This window comes from Grammomys surdaster, unplaced genomic scaffold (assembly GCF_004785775.1).
Source record: "Grammomys surdaster isolate TR1022 unplaced genomic scaffold, NIH_TR_1.0 199, whole genome shotgun sequence".
In the NCBI taxonomy this organism is placed as follows: domain Eukaryota; kingdom Metazoa; phylum Chordata; class Mammalia; order Rodentia; family Muridae; genus Grammomys; species Grammomys surdaster.
The window spans coordinates 3,297,920-3,320,847 of NW_021604644.1; the positions used below are offsets into that span (position 1 = coordinate 3,297,920).

General features: G+C 47.5%; 1 protein-coding gene across 1 annotated transcript in view; it reads right to left on the reverse strand.

Moving 5' to 3' along the window:
- The window catches only part of Ccdc180 (coiled-coil domain containing 180), a 64,119-nt gene that overhangs the window by 27,351 nt on the left and 13,840 nt on the right, over positions 1–22,928 (reverse strand). The window contains exons 10-25 of the mRNA XM_028770271.1: positions 22,263–22,426; positions 21,110–21,229; positions 20,425–20,504; positions 18,992–19,080; positions 18,147–18,269; positions 16,195–16,368; positions 13,076–13,191; positions 11,685–11,811; positions 10,315–10,354; positions 9,652–10,193; positions 7,962–8,188; positions 6,807–6,982; positions 3,840–4,020; positions 2,941–3,087; positions 1,717–1,861; positions 1,427–1,543 (exon numbers count right to left, since the gene is read on the reverse strand). Of these exons, the coding sequence (XP_028626104.1) occupies positions 1,427–1,543; positions 1,717–1,861; positions 2,941–3,087; positions 3,840–4,020; positions 6,807–6,982; positions 7,962–8,188; positions 9,652–10,193; positions 10,315–10,354; positions 11,685–11,811; positions 13,076–13,191; positions 16,195–16,368; positions 18,147–18,269; positions 18,992–19,080; positions 20,425–20,504; positions 21,110–21,229; positions 22,263–22,426 (2,568 nt within the window). The remainder of the gene's footprint in view (positions 1–1,426; positions 1,544–1,716; positions 1,862–2,940; positions 3,088–3,839; positions 4,021–6,806; positions 6,983–7,961; positions 8,189–9,651; positions 10,194–10,314; positions 10,355–11,684; positions 11,812–13,075; positions 13,192–16,194; positions 16,369–18,146; positions 18,270–18,991; positions 19,081–20,424; positions 20,505–21,109; positions 21,230–22,262; positions 22,427–22,928) is intronic.

Sequence of the window (22,928 nt, forward strand, 5' to 3'; positions counted from 1 at the left end):
GCCAGCAGCCAGCAGCCAGCAGCCAGCAGCCAGCAGCCAGCAGCCAGACATTCTCATCACATACATCCCTGAGCTCTCAGTCCTGTGGGATACCTCCATGACCCTCACCATCTGACCAAAGCCCTGTAGGCTGACTGCAGCTTATCCAACCTCACTTCTCACTGTCACTTGTCACACACAGCACCTGGATTCTTCCCATCACCTCTCTAGGACATGCTATTCCCTCATCTCCAGCTGACCTCTGTCTCAAGCTTTGGGGCACTTTTGCTTTCTCAGCCCGTGTCAACCTTCCCCTCTAGTCCTCGAGTGCCACGCACACCTTCCTTTTGGACACAGGTGTTCTGGCCATGGTTTGGGCCAGCATCTCTTGTTCCACACAGGCCTGGATTCATATTCTGGCTCTACCACTTAAGAGTTATGTATTCCTGAGGGCTGGAGAGATGGCTCAGAGATTAAGGGCACTAACTGCTCTTTCAGAGGTCCTGAGTTCAATTCCCAGCAACCAGATGGTGGCTCACAACCATCTCTAAGGGTATCTTCAGGGTTGTCTGAAGACAGCAACAGTGTAGTCACATATAAAATAAACAAATCTTTAAAAAAGAGTTATGCATTTCTAAGTTATGGAATTATTATTAGCCTCAGTTCCCTCCTCCCTCTCTGAGTGTGTGTGTGTGTGTGTGTGTGTGTGCAAGAGTGTGCAGATACTGATCAGAGGTCAACATTATATGTTATAGTCAGGAGGGATGCACTTTTGTTTTGTTTTAAATATTTTTATTAACACTTTGAGGATTTTGTACAATGTATTCTCACCATACTCACCCCCAACTATTTAACTCCTTTCAGATTTTTCCACCTCTTTACCAACCCCAACTTCATATCCTCTATCATCATCATCATCATCGTCGTCATCATCATCACCATTATTTAATAACATATTGGATTCGATTTGTGCTGTCCACACAGGGTTTCTCACTGACCTGGAACTTGCCAGGTAGGCTAGCCAGATATATTAGCAATCCCCAGGGATCTGCTTGTCTCTGCCTCCCCTCCCCGGCACGAGCATGCATACCGAACCCAGCTTTTTAAATGTGGAGTCTAGGGACTGATCTCAGGTCGCACTGTGGGTCATGCACTTTAAGGACTGAACTATCTCCCGAGCCCCTGCCTCGGTTTCTTTAATCTCTAAAATGGAGCTAAAAGGCCAAACATTCAGGTCTCACATGGACACAAAGTGCTGATTAAAATAAGTGGGTGATTGCAGTGTGTAATAACTCAGTGGATGGGTAGGGCTACTAAGAGTCAGTTTGTCTTCCTGGCTGAGGCATAAGTACCATGGTACGTACAGCCACCACCCAGCTGGACAGTATTGGTGTGCAGGTGTGTGTGTTAATTGTTTAGTAGTAGATGGAAGATGGACTTGTCTTACCTGACACTTGATATTCACTTGAAGATTTGTCATCAGCCGCTGGATTTTCTCTACGAAAATAAGGTCCGAAGATAGGTTATGGAATTTACTCTCGAATTTGTTGATGACATCATTGGCCTGTAAGGAAAGGTAAGGAGTAAACTGGAGGGACCTTGACCTGGAATGTTAGACCTTGGAAGAATGGCGGAGCTTAATTATTACTGTGACCCAGATGTGCCCTTTCTTCAGAAGTGACAGCCTCTGGCCGGCCATCTTGGAGGCTGTTTGGAGGGAAGACGGGGAGCCCCCACCTGGTCCAGGTACTCCGTCTCCATCTTTTCCATGTGGATCATGATTAAACTTTCAACGAACTCAATCCGGGTAGCCTCCTTCTCCAGTCGGTGGCACAGCGTCTCAATTTCTTCAGGGGAAAAGTTGCCACCCTCTGAAAACAATCTGGAGAAAGGTTGAGAAGCAAAGACCACCAGTCAAACTGAACATCCCCATACATCCCAAGGCCCGTGACCTAACATCCCAGTGTGGATGATGGAAAGATAAATGCATGGGCAGTGAGACTGCTGGTTTGCTAGGGTATCAGGTTGGGTGCCCTGATAGACCAGCTGAAACAAATGAAATGCTACACCGAGAGGCTCAACATGCAGTTCAGTGGTAGTGTGCCTGTCTAACATGCAGGAGGCTCTGGGTTCAATTCCCAACACCACTGAATGAATGAATTGGTGAATGAATGAATGAATGAATGAATGAATGAAAAAATTTACATAAGGATGAGATGTCTGTCCTCCTCAGATGAAGTGAAACTAGAGGATTCCTTGGGATGTGGGTGGTGCCAAAGCTGACTTTGACCGGGAGACTTTGACTCTGAGCCTCTGTGACTGTACATCAGGGAGGGCCAGCATGGAGCTGGAGCCTGACTGTGGCACTTTCAGTATGACTGAGTGACACATGAACTCTACCAGGTTCCAAGATACTGAGATTCCAGGGCAAGGAGGAAAGAAAGCTCTTTCTTTCCTGAGAATTTGTTTGCCAACTGAATATGTATTCTCTGGAATGGCACAACGAAACAAAATTTTTAACTGGTCCTGAGTAGGTGTTGCCCTGAGTGGTCCAGTAAAAACAAATGTGGATTCTTTGAAGGAATGCCACATGAGTTTAGGCCTCAAAGAGGATGCTGCTGATAAACTCCAAGGTGGGGGTGGGGAAAGGACTTCTAGGGGAAAAAAAATCACAAAGAAGTAAGACACCATAAATAAAAACCAAGAGATAACAGGGAACAGAAGGAAGAACATGTAACAATTATCTGACATAAGTTACAAAATAACCAAATGTGAGACATTTGAAGAAGTAAGACGCCTCTGCCTCCTGGTGAGAGGAGCAATGGGACCAGCCACTGCACACTCTTGACACCACAGCGTATCTACAAATCATTAAAAAATAAGTAAAGAGAGAAACATGGCCGCCCACCAAGAGTAGACAGTGGTGGCTCACAGAGGCATAAAATATACATTGGTTCCCACCTGCAGTGCTTGACAAAGTCAATGTTGGTATAGCGGAGCTTGCCAAGACTCTCTTCCAGGTACTGCCGAAAGCTTCGCAGGGACACCTGGATGACATCCACGTAGCTGAGCAGCTCCCGGTGTAGTGTATTGGTGAGACTAACCAGCCTGTGGGCACAGGGAAGCAAGGAAGGGCTAGGTGTGACCTATTATCCTGGCATTCAAGGAGCTGAGCTAGAAAGATCACAAGTTCAAGGCCAGCCTATATGACAGTGAGCTCAAGGCCTTACCTGGACAATTTAGTGAGACCCTTCCTCAAAATAAAAAGTCAAAAGGCATTGCCAGCAAATTAGTAAAGGAGTCCCAGATTCCACTGAGTCCTCATCCTCCCACTGCAGAGCATCTGACCCCCCCAGCAGTGTGGCACTTACCCTGTGCTCTCCTGAAATAATGCCCTGAAAGTTACTTCTCTATAACAAAAGCCTCCTGAGTCCGCTGCCCCTGTGATTGGCTGCTGCAGACCAGCTATGGTCCTTCTAACACTCAAACGAGGTCCCTGTCTTGTGTCTCCTTGCTGGAGGCCCTTGCCCTATCTGCCCTGCAGATGACCCAAGTTTTGACAGGAAACTGTGGGTTCATCAGCAATGCCCTCCTCCAGGAAGCCCTTCTAAATGCCCCAAAGGGAAGCTGTCTTTCTCATCGTGGACATTTTGGGGCACAGCATCTGTATCCTTGCATATGGACTATGTATACCTCTTCCTTCCCAGCCTATTTACCGCCACCCTGCCTCATGCACATCAAATGTTGCCCATGGACTCTGGTTCTTTGCCTTTGGTAAAAAACGAAGCCTTCTGCCCCTCTGCCAGAAGGAGCTGGGCGTTGAGAACCAGGACTGGGAAGAAGATGCTCTAACCCCTTACTTTTGGCTTTTGGTGGCATTCAAGAAAATGTGCTCCATGTCATAGATCTTGCGGCGAAAGTTCTTGCTCCGTAAGGCTTGCTCTTCTTGGAACTGACAGAACATCAGCCTCTCCTTCTTCAGTGTCTCGATCACACCGGCACAGTGGCTGTCCAGCCTCTCTTGGTGAAGCAGGAGCTCAGCTGCGAGAAGGCAGGCAGAGCTGCTGCTGTCTGCAGCCATCCATCTGCCCACTGCCTTTCCTAGGCCAGCCCAGGGCAGAAACCACTCATGTCAATGAAGGTCTCCCGCTATGCCCCAAATGCTCTCTCCAGGGTGGGACTGAGCTGGGTTGAGACCCCAGGAAGGCCAGTGAGCATCTCTTTCAATGTCCCATGCTAGAGAGAGGCTGTGAGCCTGGACTTCCTGCTTGGTGGAGCCTTCCAGCTGCCAAGAGGGCAAACTAGGAATAAGAGAATCTCAGGGAGCAAAAGGGTGAGTAGAGCCAAATTCTAAATGGCTCCAAGGTGAGGAGGAATGAAAAAGGAACAGGTTTCCAAAGCCCCTTCACAGACCTTCGTGGCAGGCAGACAGCCACACACCTTCCAACTGAGTGTGCTACTGCTTGGAGTAACCGGTAGAAGGGCTGTGGGTATGGTTTTAATAAAAAACAAATGGTATCAGCAAACTATGCAGACACCCACACACCCATGCTTAGCTCATCACTGTTCCAATAGCTAAGATGGCCTAGGCGGCCACCATCAACACACAGTGGCTAGCTGAACGGCGGTACATAGTACTAATGGAATATTATTCAACCATGAAGAGAATGAAATTGTGTGTGTGTGTGTGTGTGTGTGTGTGTGTGTGTTTAAAGGAAACGGCACAACTGGAGATTATGTTAAGCAAAACAAGCCAGTCTCTGGAAGTTAAATAGTACATGTTTTCTCTCATGTGGAATCTAGCTATTATATGAATGGATATCTGTCTGTCTATTTATCTGTCTGTCTGTCTGTCTATCTATCATCTATGAATGACATGAAACAAGAAAGGAGGAAGGAAGTGGACTGACAGGAGCAGGTATGGGGGACAAGAGACAGTAATGGGGGACTATTATGAGCAAAATATAGTGATATGCATATGTGCACAAGTGAGAAAAGTGCCGTCATGAAACTCGTTATTCTGTACAATAATTAATTTTTGAAATTAAAAAAACAGAGTGTAGAACTGGGGCTTCATTGCTATGGTCTGTGTTTCCAAGCTGAGCATTGGCCTGGGAAGCCAAACAGGCAAAAGGAGCCAGCCTTTGGTGAGGTCTTTTTCATCCCTTGGTACATTTAGTTCACACATTTCCCAGTACTAAAGACTGGTCTGGGAACCTGCCATCACCACCGCACGGGGCCTTGGGAGTTTGGATGGGGTCATGCAGAAGGCTTCATGAGAGCATTAAATGGCTATGAGTTCCAGTGAAATATCAGTGGCGGCTGCCTAGGAATCTTACTAAAAGTATACACCTCTCCCCATTAGTGGAGCTTCCCACCTAAAAGAGAGAAGGCTTGCCATTCTGAGTAAGACCCGTGTGTGAAGAATGGCTTCCCCTCTGGGGCACCGTGCCTCAGACCACCTGCTCACTATTCCTCCCCACACCAACACCTTCTCCTGTAGAGGAGAGTTCTGGTTTCTAAGCTATAGATTTGCTGCTAGATCATCCATCATGCAGATGTGTATCTGACAGATGTGTGAGAAGATCAGTACTCCAAGATTTACAATGGGCCAATACCCTTCCTTTTGCCCCTGACCCTCTACAGAGGAAGGGGAGGGAGGAAGAGAGGAAGAGAGGGAAGACTCATGTAGAGTGTGTGGGCCGTGCTACCAGACAGACATAAAGAACTGGTGAGGTGGAGAATCTCAGAGATTTGAGATGGTAGGAGTGGAGCTACCCTCTCCCTGCCTCTAGTTCCTTCTCTGGAACACATAACCACAACCCACAACTGAGAGGACCACAGGCAGTCAGTCAGTCAGGTAACGCAGCACCTAGAACATCTCCCCATGCTAATGAGGTATCTTAATAGCCTTAGCCTTCCGCCAATGACCTGCTTCCTGGATATTCTCACACTCTTCCCCTGGATTATATATATAATCCCTGGTTCACCAGAATAAAGCATATGTGTTCACAGCCATACCCTATAAAGAAGTACGAACAAGCTAAGAATAAGTAAGCTCAAGAGCTGCTTCATTAAGGACCAGCACCGGAAGACCTTTGCCTAACCGAGTGGTAATACTAAGACTCCCGAAGAAGGCCTTTTCTCTTCTCCCACCGCTCTGGCACTTGCTTCCAGTTGGACGAGCTCCTGCTCACCTCTAGGTCTGTTGCGCATCTGTGCTCTCCTACCCCAAAGAGAGATGTGACCCCAACCCCTTCCTGACTTCCTCTCCAGGTACACTGGCACCAGCGCCCGCCCGGGTACCCCGAGAGGAGACCAGGAACCACATTCATCCTAGATCCCGCTTTCCCCTTCCGGTCTGGTGAGCAGCCACACTCTAACGTGGTGAAGGGTAATGCGGGCTGCAGATTAGCGGCCCCAGACTTTGACCTGCTGGTGTGTTGGTTGCGGGGAAGAGAGGCAGAACCCGGGACTCACAATGAACCCGGGTACCACAGACTCACTCATGAGAGTGAGGCAAAGAAATTCCCACAAGTCTGAAGCTAACTTGGGCTACATTACGAAGTTCCAGCCAACCTAGGCAACCAAGTGGAGATTTTGTCTCAAGAAGGAAGGGAGGAAAGAAGAGAGGCAGGGAAGAAGGAAGATTTTAAAATCTCATACACTGATTCCCAACACACCTTCGGAGTGTGATGATAATCTACTCAGCACTGCATGGGGTAAACTGGGGCAGTTAAAAAAAAAAAAAAAGATGAGCCCATTAGCCAGCAGACGCTGCAGGGGATCTCTGAGGACAAGGTGGACCTTCCCAGGATGGCCCGAACCTGCTCTGACGTTGTGAATATCCTTCTCCACTTGCTCAAGTCTTGGCTTGTGCAGGTGCAGCCGCAGCTCCAGCTCTGAATCCAGTTCATCAACCTTGGAAGCCACAACGATACGAGCATTGAGGGCACACTGGTCAAACCACTTCTCAAGATGTTCAAAGAAGCCAGCTCGAAGCCTGGGGAGAGATGAGCAAGGGTCAGTCATCTCTGCCAGCAGTCAGGACCAGTAAGAGATCTTTCACACTGAGACCAGACACGCTTTCTGCAGTCATGCTTTGTATTGCCCCCACTGTACAGTGTATCGCACGGAATGGATGGATACCATCCATCCACTCAGACCGTGGCTCGGTAGTTTCCAATCTTTTATTCTCACAGAGAAGGCTGCTATAAATAACCCTGTCCTTATGTCAAGTATGGAGGAGCTCAAAGGTTAAAAGACATGGGGTTCTACATTTTTTCACATCTCCTCAGGAATAGTGCCTCAGAACACTGGGATGCAAAGGGCTGAATAGTCTTTTTTTTTTCCTTTTCCTTTTAAAGACCACATAATTCCTTCATCGTCTATAGTTTCTTTCCCCTTTTCTGTCTTGGTTGATACAAAATGCCACACACACGATGTAGCATACCTTTGGCTTGTATCCACAGACTTTTTAAATAAAAGAAGTGTTGGGGGCTGGAGAGATGGCTCAGTAGTTCAGTGTACTTGTTGCTCTTGTAGAAGACCTTGGTACACAACCCTGTGTGACTCTAGTTCTTGGAGTTCTCTTCCCCTCTTCTGGCACCATACACACATGATACAATACGGACTTACAGGCAAACACTCATACACATAAAAGTAAACAAATCTTTCAGAAATAAACTTTAACATTGTGGATGAGCTGGGAATTACAAGCCAGAGTAGGTGGCAGGGGAAGCATTTCTATGACAAAGCCCAGACCTACAGAGCACCCTGGGAAGCATGCTGGGGTCACAGTCACCAAGGCTAGCTATGTCTGTGGAGCATTCTGGGACATTTTATGTTGGTGTTTCTCACCCCTACCCTCCCTCATTTACCTGAGCGTTTAGTCTTTCCAGCTAAAGCGAATCTTTAGTTCTAGCACCTCACATAGAAAGTTCAGGGTAAGAGAATGTGAGCACAGCGGTTTGTCCACTCACCCTTTCTTAATCTGTAGGATTAGTTTCTGAGGAATAACCACTTGCTCTATGTACTTGGTGCTGAAAGAGTCATAGAAGAGCACAGTGTGGTGGGAATGGGGTCTACTGTGTATCTGTTGTTCATCTTCCACAGACAGGAAGGCAAAGTAAGTGTTCCCACTTGCAGTTGTGAAGAACTCCATTTCTTCGTAGGGTATCTCTTCCATAGACTCTTCCTTGCCTTCATCCTGTACGGAGAATGAGACTTGAAAATCAATGTCAGCTGATGTAGGTGATACCAGATGAAAGGTTTTGTACCAGGTTGCCAATAAGAACTTTCCCTAACCTCCTTACCTACACAAAGAATGCTTTTTATTTATGCTTATTTGTTTGCAGAGATGATTCCAAGGCTTTTTGCATGTAAGCCCTGGATTCTTGAGCTACAACTTCAGTGATTTATTTATTTATTTATTTATTTATTTTTTGGTTTTTCGAGACAGGGTTTCTCTGTGTTGCCCTGGCTGTCCTGCAACTCACTCTGTAGACCTCGAACTCTCGAACTCAGAAATCCACCTGCCTCTGCCTCCCAAGTGCTGGGATTAAAGGCGTGTGTCACCACTGCCTGGCTAACTTCAGTGATTTTAAAGTGAGAAGTTTCATATATAAATCTCGGTTCTCTATTTCCTTTGAAGCAGCACCAAACATGCTATTTATCATTGGCTGAGACTGAATAGTGACAGCACATTTTTTACCACTTGTCATTTTGACCTACAGCCTCCAACCCTCTTTTCTCAACACATGCGTCAACATTTGAGTTTGGAATTCATGCAAAAAAGGAGGAGGAGGAGGATTTGGATGCAGTTTGAAGACAGGGTTTATTAAAATGAGCTAATCGCCAATCTTCAAATGAGTGTCCTAGTTGCCTTTCCTAATGCTATGGTAAAACATCCTGACAAAAAACAATTGAGAAAGGGTTCATTTTAGCTCGCAATCCCGGCTTACAGTCTATCATAGGAGGAAGTCAAGTAGTGGGAGCTTGAAACAGTCATGTCATCCACAGTGGACAACAGACAGAAATGAACACTTATATGCTCATTTGCTTACGTGTGCTTGGCATGATCTCTCTGCTTTTATACAGTTTAAGATACCCTGCCTAGGGAATGGTGCTGCCCACTGTGTGCTGAGTCTTCCTGCATCAATTAACTCAAGACAACTTCCCCATAGACATGCCCACAGGCAAACCTGAGACCACAGTCTCTCCCCGAGACTCTTTCCAGATGATTCTAGGTTGTAACAAGTTGACAATTTAAAACTGCCCACCAGGGAGAGCTTTGTCTGAATGTTTTGTTACCAGTGAACAGGAAGAGAGAGGGTTGATGTAGAAGGGACCTGAGGCAATCTGTGCAATCAATAGGAGGTAAGAAAGAGACCCTGGGTGAGTGGGGAGGGGGGGATAAAGTAAGTCTTGGGAAGGATGGCTCCAGAGTAGAGTACAAGGCATGAGGAAAGGATGGTAAATTTTAAAATCTTTGCTGTAAGGGAAGAATCGAAGCTTTGTTGACAAAATAGGAAGGAATAAATACTCTTGTGGGACTTTTTCTGGACTCCTATAGAGACTGAACCAGTGGGAACCCTAGCTTATCTGCAGAGTATATGTAAGACAAACAGAGTAAGCTTTGTTTCTTTTCTTCATACCCAACAATGAGCTTACCTGACTCATAAAAAAGTTCTCTTGATAGTACTCCAGATCGTCTTCATTTATGTCTTCATCTTCGTCCTCCTCATCCTCTCTTATTTCCTCCTCCTCTTCTTCCTCCTCTACTCTCTCCTCTTTTATTTCTTCCTCTTCTCTCTCCTCTTTTATTTCCTCCTCTTCTCTCTCCTCTTTTACTTCCTCCTCTTCTTCCTCTTCCTCTATCTCTTCCCTCTCTTCTTGAGCTATTAGATTTTCCAGGTCCTGAGATGCCTCTGAGGGGGTCTCTCTCATGCCCCGAATTTCTTCAGTTCCTTGGGAAGTCTCTTCTTTGGGCCCATCCATCCTGTCACTCTGTAGGGACATGTTCTGCTGGCTCAGTGCTTCTCCAGCCATGCCGAGCTCTGATCCTTCACTTCCCTCTTCCTTCATGCTTTCTGCTGGCTTCTCGGAACCAGTGACTTGCCCGATGCTTTCTTCACCTTTGTGTATCCCCACTCTTGCCCTTTGTTTTTTCTTCAGTTTCCTGATTTTCTGCATGAAGAGTGTCTCGTGGGTTTCTGTTGGTGACCAATATTAAAGTGTAAGGATGCAGTGACCAGTGTTGCCCGGATTGGGGCCCCGCCCACAGGTGTACAGGGATGATGGCAGGAAGGCCTGGACTCGGGTCATAAGTGTTACCTGGTTGCCTGAATTTAAAAATCACTTCCCCAGCCAAGTTCTACAAGGGAAAAAAAAATTACAAGTCACCACAGGACCAGCAATGCCTTTCTCTAGAGTACTACTTCTAAAGCTTTGAGTCTCTTTAGGTTAAAAGGCTCTGACGCAGGCCATGACCCACTTCATTCACTGGGGCAATCAGTGTGTCCCAAGTCCAGCACGCTACCACACCTGCTTGGTAAGCATTGCATGATGGAATCAGGGCTCCTGACACAGGCTCAGAAGTGAACGAGAGAGACGGGTGAGCAGAAGAGTGAGAACCCACTGCACCAGTGTCTGGGGAGGATGGATACAATGAGCCTGACTGACATGACCCTGAGCGATTAGAGCCTGTGAAGAACATCTGAGGAAAGAGTGAATGGGGCTGGGCTTAATTTTAGCAGAATCACATGGTGGTAATAGACATTATGAATGAAGCTCAAAGCAATATAGAAATTAGACCTTTCATTTTAAGGAACCTATTGATCATGGATGTGTTTGGGGGATATTTATGTGTGTGGGGGTGCACATATGTGTAGTTCAGAAAACGACTTTGGGTATCAGGCCTTACTGTCCACCTTGAGGCAAGCTCTCATTATTGTTCACTGGAATGAATACACACACACACACACACCAGGCTAGCTGCCTTCTGACCTTCTGGGGATCCTCCTGTCTCCATCTCCCCATAGAAACATGAGGATTTCAGGTGTCAATTACTGTGATGGTTTGTATATGCTCGGCCCAGGGAGTGGCAATATTAGAGGGTGTGGCCCTGATGGAATAGATGTGACCTGGCTGGAGTAGGTGTGTCACTGTGGGCGTGATCTTAAGACCTACATCCTAGCTGCCTGGAAGTCAGTATTTGCTAGCAGCCTTCAGATGAAGATGTAGAACTCTTAGCTCCTCCTGTACCATGCCTGCCTGGATGCTGCCATGCTTCTGCCTTGATGACACTGGACTGAACCTCTGAACTTGTAAGCCAGCCCCAATTAAATGTTGTCCTTTATAAGATTTGCTTTGGTCATAGTATCTGTTGACAGCAATAAAACCCTAACTAAGACAGTTACTGTGCCTGACTTTATGTGGGTTCTTAGGGTTTGAACTCAGGTCTTCACACTTGCAAAGCAAGCATGTTATCTGCTGAGCCGTCTACCTAGTCCCTAATCTTCTTTTTTAACTATGAAGTGAAGGTCTTTGCTCAGTCTCTTCATCCTTGACATCCTGACACAGATTCCTACTTTGTAGAATTAAGGATGGCTTCCAGATGGCCAGCCAATCAGATAGGAAGCCATCTCCCCCTCCTACATGGCAAGTGGCCAGAGGTACAGAGGTACACCATCTGTCCTTCATACCTGCTCAAAGATTTCACGAATGAAGAAGTGTCGGCTGAGGGTGAAGCTGTAGCAGTTGAGTTCTTTCAGCACTAGTGCCGGGTACTCCATCACTTCCTTGGTCAGCAGGATGTGAAAACATTCGTACCTGGGAGGGAGGGAGATGAGACTACTGTGTGAAGGGAACTCTGCTGAGTGTGGGGCCACCCTCCTGGAGCCATGCCCCTGCCTCCATCTGGCAACTAGCATTGTGGAGAGCTGCTGGGTGGTTAGTCTTTTTCACAGAAGCAGACTGTAGGCCACTGTTCTATTTTCCTGATCATGCTGAGGCATGCACGCTGTTTGTAGAGATTCTGTCAAGCACATGAGCTTTTTGTTTGGAAGGTGGGTTCTTAGGATTTGAACTCAGATCTTCACACTTGCAAAGCAAGCACATTATCTGCCGACCCGTCTCCCTAGTCCCTGATCTTCATAGTTTAAATGAAGTGAAGGCCTTTGCTCAGTCTCTTCACCCTTGACATCCTGACATGGGTTCATACTTTGCAGAGTTACTTTTCTAGCCTGTGATCCTACTTCTGTACTTGAACTTAATCTACATTGTTCCATCAAACCCTCAAACATTATCAGGCTCAGAAAGTTTATCTGTTTCTTGGGCAAAGTAAACAAGGCTCCAAAGTTTAATCGTCCAGACATAAACTCCCAGGATCTATGTGCAGCCATCAGATGGAAGGTGAGTCTAATTCAGTAAATGGTCTTTATAGGTCTTTGTGGACAGAGGCCCACAAATATAAAACAGTTCACAGAGAACTGTTTGTAATTGTGTATGGAGAAGCTTGAGTCAATGGGGAAAAGCTTGTTACAAGATGGCTAACCTATGATAAAGTATCGTGTGTGTGTGTGTGTGTGTGTGTGTGTGTGTGTGAAATTATAGTAAGAAAACCTACATGGTCACTTAAAAACTGAAATAGATCTTTAGTTACAAAATAATTTGCATTATATAACCCATCCTTTATTTTAAAACACTATACCGGTATGTACCTGTATACATAAGTGTGTACGCTCATACAATAAAACAGCTGGGCAAGTATGATGGGGACATGTCTGTTGACAGAAGTTGACTTTTCTCTCCCATCAACAGAGTTTACATGTTAACACTTTTTTTTCAAAAAGGGAAGCCCAAGTTCTTGGCCTTTAATTTCAATTGCCATGACATTTCCCACTACAAACTTGCCACAATTCTCCCTGGGAAAGTGTGGATGAGGAGCAAAGGATTGTTGATGTTCTCCAGTATGGGTGGCGTGGCTCTTTATCTGGGTTTGCTGATCACATCCCTGGTCATCTGTGCTAGCTGGAGGCCTTGAACAATGAATCCCAACCATCCTCGCCAGTCTTCTAATGTCTGGTCAGCTTACCTGGACTTCATGTTCTTCAGAAAAGTCCTGGCCTTTTCCATGTGTGTCTTCAGCGACTCTTCTTGGCTTTGCTGTCTCAGTTGGTCTAGCAGCTTATCGAGGGAAGTCTCTTGGTTCTGGTGGCCATTCCCAAAACAAGAGAAGCACAGATAAGTGTCCAGAGCTGACAGAATGGTAGTGACCTGCAGACCCCACTGCCTATAGAGCTGGGGTTAGGCAAAATGCCTGTGAGGGCCACCAAGTCTATGACTACGCTCACTCTCCCCAGCACACACTTTCGGGCTCTTCTCTGTTTCTGGAATGTTCTTTCTCCCCTATCTACCTCCCCAAGGACCCAGCTCAGATGAGCCACTTCAAGGACATTTCCCGTGTTCCATGGCTTTGTTCCCATAGCCAGGCCTGAACTACACTTTTCTGAGGCATCTGCACTTCAGTCACACTCCAAGTCACACCTGAAATGCCCATGTATGAAGGTAGGCAGGGCTGGGGCTGGCTGCACAGGCAGGTGAATGGCTGACATGTGTTCCAATGTCCCTATTACATAGCTTTGAATGATCCTGGACACACAGCTTGCTACGTGAATGATACTTATGATGCTGTACTGTGAACTTGAGGTGTATTCCTCATCCTTAGAGAAGGCGACTCATATCTTACAAGATTCCTTAGGTGACAACTTGGAACCAGTCCCAAGAAGTGCTACCTAAACCTATACCACTTTACCAGACCACATTCCAGAATGGGACTTCAAAAGGCACATGGACTCAAGAGTTAGATACTTTGAGAGCTCAGGATTCAGCAGGTGTCCATCGCTGTCAGCTAGTTCCCTGTAGACTGTCACAAGCTTGGGAGATAATGTTGGCACTTCCTCATGACGAAGCAACCTTACTTGTTATGTTGGGAACGGAGGTCTGGCCAGTTTCTCCTGAGAAACCTCTCATAAAAAAAGGTTCACCATGTCTTTAATTAGACTTTAGTTTCTACAGGGGTCTGTGCCCCCTCCCCGCCACTTGAACAACTGCATATGAATAATTCTGGCGTTCACTATGGGGGCAGTGCAGTTCCTGGATCTTCTTTCAACACTAGGGGGCAGGGACAGGAAGAATGCATTTTCTTTGCCCATCAGTAAGCCATGGCTCATAAAATTATACTCAAGCATCTTGTTTATTTTCTTATTTTCTTTTTTCTTTTTTTTAATAAAAAAATTGTCTTTACTTAGAAGCATTCAGAATGTCAACAAAACAGCCACAATTTTTTTTTTGCAATTACAGAGTAGTATTCAGTTAACAGAACAACAGTTATCTTCGTATAAGCTGCATCAGAGACAACTGAAGATGGAAAAAAAACCCAAAAATAAAACCAAAAGAAAAGAAAAAGCAAAAACCAAACTACTGTCCTCATATATAACTAATTTGTGCTGTGCATCAACAAGAACCTGCTTTAAATTTCCATGCCAATTTACAACCCCCAGACTGTACCAGGCAAGGTTAGTGGCTATTGAAAATACCACCAGGACAGGGCTATCTAAAGACACATTTGGTAGTGTGTTAACTATACAAAAAAAGACACTGTACTGTTTAAAAAAACAAATCTTACACAGCCTTACATTTCAATTTTTTTCTTTAAAAGGAGTGAGTTGTGTACAGGGGGGTTAAATGCTTTATAGACAAGAAAAAAACTGTGCTAGAACCAACTTTTTCATCATCATCATCTTCTTCATCTTTGTCTTCCTCTTCTTCCTCCTCTTCCTCATCTTCTTCATCTTCCTCATCATCTTCCTCTTCCTTCTTTTTCTTGCTCTTTTCAGCCTTGACTAACCCCTTTTTCACTGCATCAGGTTTTCCTTTAGCTCTGTAGGCAGCAATGTCCTTCTCATACTTCTCCTTCAGCTTGGCAGCCTTCTTCTCGTAGGGCTGCTTGTCATCCGCTGCAGTGTTGTTCCACATCTCTCCTAGCTTCTTTGCAACATCACCAATGGATAAGCCAGGATGCTCGCCTTTGATTTTTGGGCGGTACTCAGAACAGAACAAGAAGAAGGCTGAAGGAGGCCTCTTGGGTGCATTGGGGTCCTTGAACTTCTTTTTGGTCTCCCCTTTGGGAGGGATGTAGGTTTTCATTTCTCTTTCATAACAAGCCTTGTCAGCCTTTGCCATATCTTCAAATTTCCCCTTTTCTTTAGCAGACATAGTCTTCCACCTCTCTGAGGACTTCTTGGAGAACTCTGAGAAGTTGACAGAAGCATCTGGGTGCTTCTTCTTGTGCTCCTCCTGGCAGGTTTGCACAAAGAATGCATATGAGGACATTTTGCCTCTCGGCTTCTTAGGATCTCCTTTGTCCATGTTTAGTTGATTTTTCTCTGCGAGGCACAGAGTCGCCCAGTGCCCGTCCGGTTCTTGCTTGCCCCGGCACTCTCTATGGAGCTCAATATACTGCAATGGCTGTGAGAGCGGGAGCCAGACCTCTTATTTTCTTTATTTATATAATTCTTTTGTTTTTCTCTCTCAGTATGTGTGTGTGTGCGCATGCGTGTGTGTGTGTGTGTGTGTCTGTGTGTGTGTGTGTGTGTGTATGTGTACAGGCACGTGAGTGTGAAGATCAGAGGACAATTCTTGGGAGCCTTCCCTGGCACTTTATGGGACCCAGTGATTGAACTCATGTTGTTTGGCTTGCCTGCAAGGGTCCTGACTTGCTAAACTGGGCCCTGCCAGCCCCAGATCATGTTATTTTAACCAGGCAGACTACCTTCCATTCAGTTAGTCAGTCAGTCAGATTGTCTGTCTGTCCTGCCTCTTTTTCTTGTGCACATACTTAGAGACAAGCTTGATTCCCAAGATCTATCTCAGGACTCTGGCATGGTTCAGGCTTCTTCCTGTTACTCCCATCTCCCCCCTCCCCCAGGATCAAGGCAAGCCTTGGGGGTCTCCACCAGCACACATATTGTAGTTTAAGGGTTTTACATTTGAGTCTAGGATCTACTTTCAGTTCATTTCTGTTTATGGTGCTTTTGTTCAGTTGGCTTCCCCCACCTCCATCTGAAAGACAGCTGAGCTCAGGCAGCTGCAGTCCGGGTCCCGCCCACATCTGCTCGCATGCATGCGAACACAGCTCCAGGCTTCAGGCACCTGGTTCTCCTGGTTGTGCTTCTGCCGATTCTGTTCTATCCTCTTCTCCAGCTCCAGCTCTTGTGTTATCAGAACACTCTGGTGCCCCTCCCACAGCCTCACAGCCTCCTGGAAGTACCTGAAGACGTCCGAGCTCTGCAATTCTGTCTCCCTGGCCAAAGCCTCAAAGGCGCTCTGCCATGGTAGAAAACAGAAGGTTACCTGGAGGACAGACTAACCCAAGCCCCAAGGATGGCCTGTCCACAGAGGCCTGTGTCTCCAAGCTACTGCCTGGGCACCATCCCTCAATGTCTGCTTTAGGCTCTGTGTTGGTTAGTTTTGTGTCACCTTGGCATAAGCTGGGAAATGAGACTCTTAACTAAGATAATTGCCTCCATAAGATTGGTCCATAGGTAAGTATGTTGAGCATTTTCCTGGTTGATGATTGATGTGGGCAGACCCAACCCACCACAGATGGTGCTGTCTACATCTGGGCATGTGGTCCTGCATTGTATAAGAAAGTAGACTGAACCGACCATCAGAAGCAAGCCAGTGAGCAGTGCTCCTCCATGGTTTCTGCTTCAGCTCCTGCCTCCAGGTTCCTGCCTTCGGTTCCTGTCCTGAATTTTTTCAGTGATGGACTGCAATGTGGAAGAGTAAACAAACCAGACCCATTGCTGCTCGAGTTGATTTGATCGTGGTGTCTTAGCTGACACTCCTAACTAAGACAGGCTCCATCTGGGTTCCTGGTCTTCCCTGCATGGGGTGGTAGGACCTGGGCATCTTTCTCTAGAACACTGTCTCTTAGCATCTGGATATGATTCCATACCTGCTGGTAAAAATCTCACATACAAATTTACCTTTTAAAAACTACATGCCAGGGCCTGGGAAAGTAGCTCAATGGCTAAGAGCATGTGTTGCTTTCAGAAGACTTGGGTTAAGTCCCCAGCACACATATGGTGACTCACAACCATTCCTAACTCCAGTTCTCTGATGCCTTCTTCTGGCCTCCTCAGGCACTGGGCATACACATGGTGCGTATATGTACATGCAAGGAAACCATATACATAAAATAAATGTAAAATTTTTTTGAAAAGAATTCTACATGATAGGACTAGAGATAGTTGGTTGGCAGAGGGCTTTCTTAGCATGTGCGAGGAGCTGAGTTTGGTGGCCAACACCACACATATGAAAAATAAAACTACACAGGTTGTACACATTCGTCTGGGACAGAGACTGGTAGACTAGACTGTGGGATAAATTTGGCCCTCCTTCTGTTTTTGTTTGGACTCATGAGCTAGTTACAGATTCTTCAATTTTTAAATGTTTTTTTAAACAAATCAAAAGTAGTGAAAAGCCGGGCAGTGGTGGTGCACGCCTTTAATCCCAGCACTTGGGAGGCAGAGGCAGGTGGATTTCTGAGTTCGAAGCTAGCCTGGTCTACAGAGTGAGTTCCAGGACATCCAGGGCTACACAGAGAAACCCTGTCTCAAAAAACCAAAAAGTAGTGAAAAAAATAAACGAAGCGCAGACCATGGCCTCTAGTAATAGCAGTCACGCCCTTTGCTTTCCATGGTGCTGATAGAAGTGACAGGCTGTGACAGACACCTGTGGCCTGCAAGACCTCACACAATACTTGGCCCTTCACAGAATGTGCTGACTCTGGATCAAGACTACAGACTTCTTGGGACTGGACACTCTTGCCCTCTCTGGTCTTCAACACTGGGTCAACAGTGGTTCTGACACACCCATGGCCTACGTGGCTTGCCCAAACCTAAGTAGCCCAGATGTCAGGGTGGTTTCCAGGACCCAGGTGATGAGCCTGGTATGGTTAGCACAGGAGGCCTATGCAGGAAGGGACTGGTAAGGAACAGGCAGTGGCTACACCAGGGGCACCCTAGACTTGTAGGATTTGCAGTGTAGTACTCCAGAGATGTGTCCACCTCCAGGGTCCCCAGCACCTCTGTACATACATCCAGGAGCTCCAGCTGCTTTTCCACCTTGCTCTGGAATTCCCCCACCATCAGGAAGAAAGTCGGGTTTACTAGGCTCTCTGCCTCTGCTTCAGAGAAAGCTTTCCAGTCCAGCAGCTGCTGCTACAGGGTGGAAAGAGAACAAGGCAGAGGCTGGCACGGGGCTCTGAAACATGCCGCTATCAACGAGCTGCTTCAGGGCCCCAAGAGGACTACAGCTGGCTGGTAGATTCCCTTGGGTCTGTTTCTGGTTGGGGCGGGGTGCAGAGCAGAGCTGGCCAGAGGTACCCAGAGAACAGGGGACACTCCCTGCAGGTGGTAAGTGGACCATTGGAGCTCAGAACGTTTCAAAATGCCTAGGATTTTGTAGACTGTTCATCTGGACACTTTTACCAAGGAGGCAGGGAGGGGTTGTTTTGACAAACTATTTCCCCAATTCCAGAAAATCCATCACTGTCCTGGATGGGATGGGAATAAACTCGCTGCTTTACCCTGCCCAGGGGCAGGCAGGCCAGCGACCATGGTGGGACTCGAGCCAGGATCAGCATGATCTAGGAGAGGGGCCTTGTGGTATCCCCTTAGAATATGGCCTCCATCTTTGGCAAGGCCCAGTGCTGTGAAGAATACGGCCAAGAGAAATGACTTATGAATATACAGCTCCATTTCACATCGGGGCTTTGATGCTGGGCTAAGCCCTGTAGACTGCAGGATCAGCCAGGCAGAGGGAACCAGAATGCCCAATGGCCAGAGGTTACCTGGTGACTGATGGGAAGGAAGAAAAGCCTAGATCAAGACTGAAGGGGATGGAGGAGGCAGAGAAGGTCCCAGCACACAGGAAAGCCTACCTTGCATTCCTGCACACGGGACAGGCACTGCTGCCAAATCTTCTCATACAGGAAGTGTACCAGCGACATGCAGTCCATATGGTAGGTGTCTCCAGGGACAGAACATAAAATGGGTCAAATGAGTCAGGCACTCTCCCAAGAGTACGAGAAAAAATAGAAGGAGAGGTGCTCCTGTCAGAAAGGGAGTCAGCTCTGCTCAGCAAGGAACCTCTGCAGTGCAGGTTGTTCAGCTCAGCTTGGTCAGAGCCCTCTATTCAGGTCAGGGGCTGGTATCTCCCTCCTCAGAGAGTTCCTAGCACCCCAAGAGAATGACCTCATATGAAGAGTTCATCTCTAGCAGAAGGGACTTCTGGGACACAAAGACAATGGTGCATTTGAGAGTTTTTAATCTGAAATGGACAGACACCATGAGCTCCGCTTTTGAGCACGTGTTTGCCGGCTACAGCTAGGTGGCGATATTTGAGAGGCTTTGAAACCTTTAGGAGCTGAAACCTAGCTGGCACAAGTGGTTCATTAGGGGTGGGCCTTTAAAGACCACAGCTCTGCCCATGGTTCAAATACCCAGTCTGCTCCCTGGTCCACTGTGATGTGCAGAGTCTCTACCACAGGTGCCCACCATCTTGCACGTAGCTATGACTTTGGCATCCTCTAAAATCATGAGCCAGAGCAGATCTCTGTTCTCTCTTCAGTTGCTCATCAAGTATTGTGTCACAGTGACACACTGCCACTGACTGGCCTCACTGGGTTGTGGTGAGCCTCAAAGATGGAAAATTGATCACATCCTCAAAAGTACAGCTTGGCACACTTTGTCCACAAAGTGATAGACTCGCTGTGCCTAGCTTTGTGATCACACGGTCTCTGCTGCGGTGAGCAAGCAGCCTGAGAGTGCAAGAAGGCAAACAAGTGTGACCATGCCCTGCAGTTTATTTCCAAACCAGGCAGCTGGGCTATGGCTGTGACCTGACTCTCTTAATGTACGATAGTGCAAATAGTTATGATTGAGCCTTCTTGCTGTGAGCTAGGGACTGAACTATGAATAGTCATTAATCCGCAAGGCAGGGGTCATGGTTAGTCCTGTTGACACCTCTGCTGCACAGGGGAAGACACTGAGGCATCAGGACAAAGCAGGGTTGGGTCCAACTGTAAGACTCTCAGGGCATGGCCACTGTGCCATCTTGAGACTTGAGCAAAGACTCTCTGTCTTTATCCCCAGGTTTGGGTCAGGGGGGTCAGATGTCGGGTGTCAGGGGTCGGGATTTGAGGCTAGCATGGCTGTGAACTGGGCAGTGAGCAGAGGAGGTTTTGGGGGTTCCCATATCCTAAAGTCCCAGGGTAGAGGGGCCTCAGCGCCTCAGACACATGGCTGGAGGGCTGACTATAACAAGCTACTAATTGGTCTGAAAAGTTCTGAAGAGCCCACAGACATTGCTCACCAAGCTGCTTGTTCAGGGAAGTGAGAGAATCGTACCACTCAGTCAGCTGGGTTTTGTTATAATTAGGGGGGAGGAGGTCACTGGGGAAAGAAGAGATGACAGGTAAGCCTTGTGTGCCTGAAGCCTGACAAAATGGTTAGCATATTGAGCATACTGTCAATAATAAAGTGAAGAGGCTAAGGAACCTGTTGGGGTCTCCTGCTCCCCCAAACAAGCCTCACAAAAAGGCCTTTATTATCCACAATGTCTCTGAATGAAGCCTCCTCTGTGACAACAGCTTCCCAGTGTTGTGTCCCCCTACCTGCCTTTAAAGTACCTCGGGATGAGGGCCAAAGCTCTGTTGGGACCATGTTTTATCAGACCTCTCCTCCCTCCTCCCTTCCTCCTCCCTCCTCCTTCCTCCTTCACCTCTTCTCCCTCCTCCTCTCTCCTCTATACTCCCTCTACCCTGGCCACTGTGTCTTAGTGAACTCTTTGACAGGACCAATCTAAACTTCTTTCCACAGCAAGTGACCTATGACCTTTCTTGCCATAGGGCTGGGGTAGTCAAGCCCAGCACAGCTCTCTAGCACCAAGAGATAGCCTGGAGCAGAAGGGTTTCAGGGGGAAGATCTAGGTCACATGGCTTCCCTGCTAGACCCCCAAAGGTGCTGGGCCCAGTGGTCCTCCCTCCTGCACACCATACCAGATGGTGCAGAGATGATCAAGCCTCACTCTTTGAAGGACCTCCTGGTTCTTCTGCATTTCTTCTAGCTCCTTCTTCACTTCTGGGGGCTCCTGGATCTCCTCGCTAGCCATGAACTCACTGGATAGCCAGACACAGAGGGGAGAAGTGGGTGGGAGACTCAGGCAAGAACACTCTGAACCCCATAACCCTGACCTATCACCCCAGGCTGTAGTGATTCCACCTGGGCCTCCCTCTGGGTTACTGAGGATAGAAGGGAGGTGAAGGGAGGAAGACAGGCAGGAAGAACTGCAAACCATCTCTCAGCACAGAAGCTACAGACACCGTGGAGTCCTGATCTCCTACTCTGTGACCTGGAACAAGTCCCACTTCCACTCTGAGCCTTAGACTATAATGTAGGGCTAATAGCAGCATCATCCTCATTGGGAACTTGCAAGGACTCAGAAAGATGACAGACAAAGCCCTGAGCCTGTGCCCTGCATCACGGGGAGTGCCCAGGAAGTCAGTTGTGGCCATTCGCTATTGACCTTTGTAACAGTCCCAATCCTGGGCCCAGACAGGCTCTGTTTATAGCGTCTCACTAAGTCATCACTGAGAACCCAGGGCTGGTAGGGAGCCTGTCATGTGGAGGAGGCAGGCTTGGAATACTTGGGGACTCCACAAACACACGGAAGGGCAAGGCTGAGCCTCAGCACACAGTGCAGAGATGGGTCCTCTCCTCCCCGTTTCTCCTATAGAGGAAAGGTGCTCCTGAAAGGAGGGAGGTATCACCTGAGAGATATCCGTCCTTCCAGGTCAGGATTATAACTAATACAAAAGCATGGAAATTATGCAGATAGTGGCATGACCATTTTCTGATAATTCATAGTGAGCTCAAAGAATAGTCGTGAGGTAACGTTTGTGCGGGGGGTAATCTAAAATGGCGTGGACGCTGTGGGTCTGAAATGCTGCAGTCCTTGCTGTACCCCTCCTAGGAAGCGTCAGTGGTGACTCAGTTTCTTTTTGATGCTTTTTATCTATTTCTAACTTTAAATATAGGGGCAGAGAAAACAGTAGCATTTGTAAACGATGAAGAGCAGCCTGGCAGTTAGGAGAGAGCTGTAGGTGAAGTGGGGGGGGGGGGATGAGGGCGGGGAGGGCGGTCACCACTGACCTGAAGCTCTGTATCAGGGCCTCCTTCTTGAGAGCCTTCCAGGTATCCACCAGCCCCTGCCAGCGGTGGCGGTTGTCAAGCTCCTGCTGTAGGGTGGCCTCGGTCAGGTTGACCAACAGCTGGGCAATGGCCCTCCGGTTGCCTAGGAGAGCCTGGTTCATGGCCTGTGGTCAGGGGTGGGTAGGGTTTAAGTTCTCTGGTCAGAGTAAGACTCAATAAGAGGGACCAGGGGAGAAGTCAGGAGAGGGGGTAGCTTAATCGTGTTCCTGAGAGCAGGAACCCCAATCCAGATATGTCGCTGCCCTGGGTTACTGCTTAAAAACAGGAGTGGGTAGCACTCCAGTGACTGTTTGCTACCCTTATATAAGTTTGTTCTAAAAGCTGAGGGCCCTGTCATCGGGGCCCAGTCACATGGGCTAGCTTTGAGATACAGATCCAAGGATGTGTCCTATCCAGATCCAAACCTGGTCCTTCCGGGATCGCTCAACTGCATGCCCCGGCACAGGACAGGAACGGTCCCCATCACATACCATGGTTCTGCCCTTTATTACCCTGCCACCAATACAAGAGCAGCCTCCCCCCTCATCACTCAGGCCACGGGGAAGGAATCCCAGCGTGGCTTTCCAGAAGGGCCTGAGGCTTCACAGCAAGCCCTGTGCTGCTGGG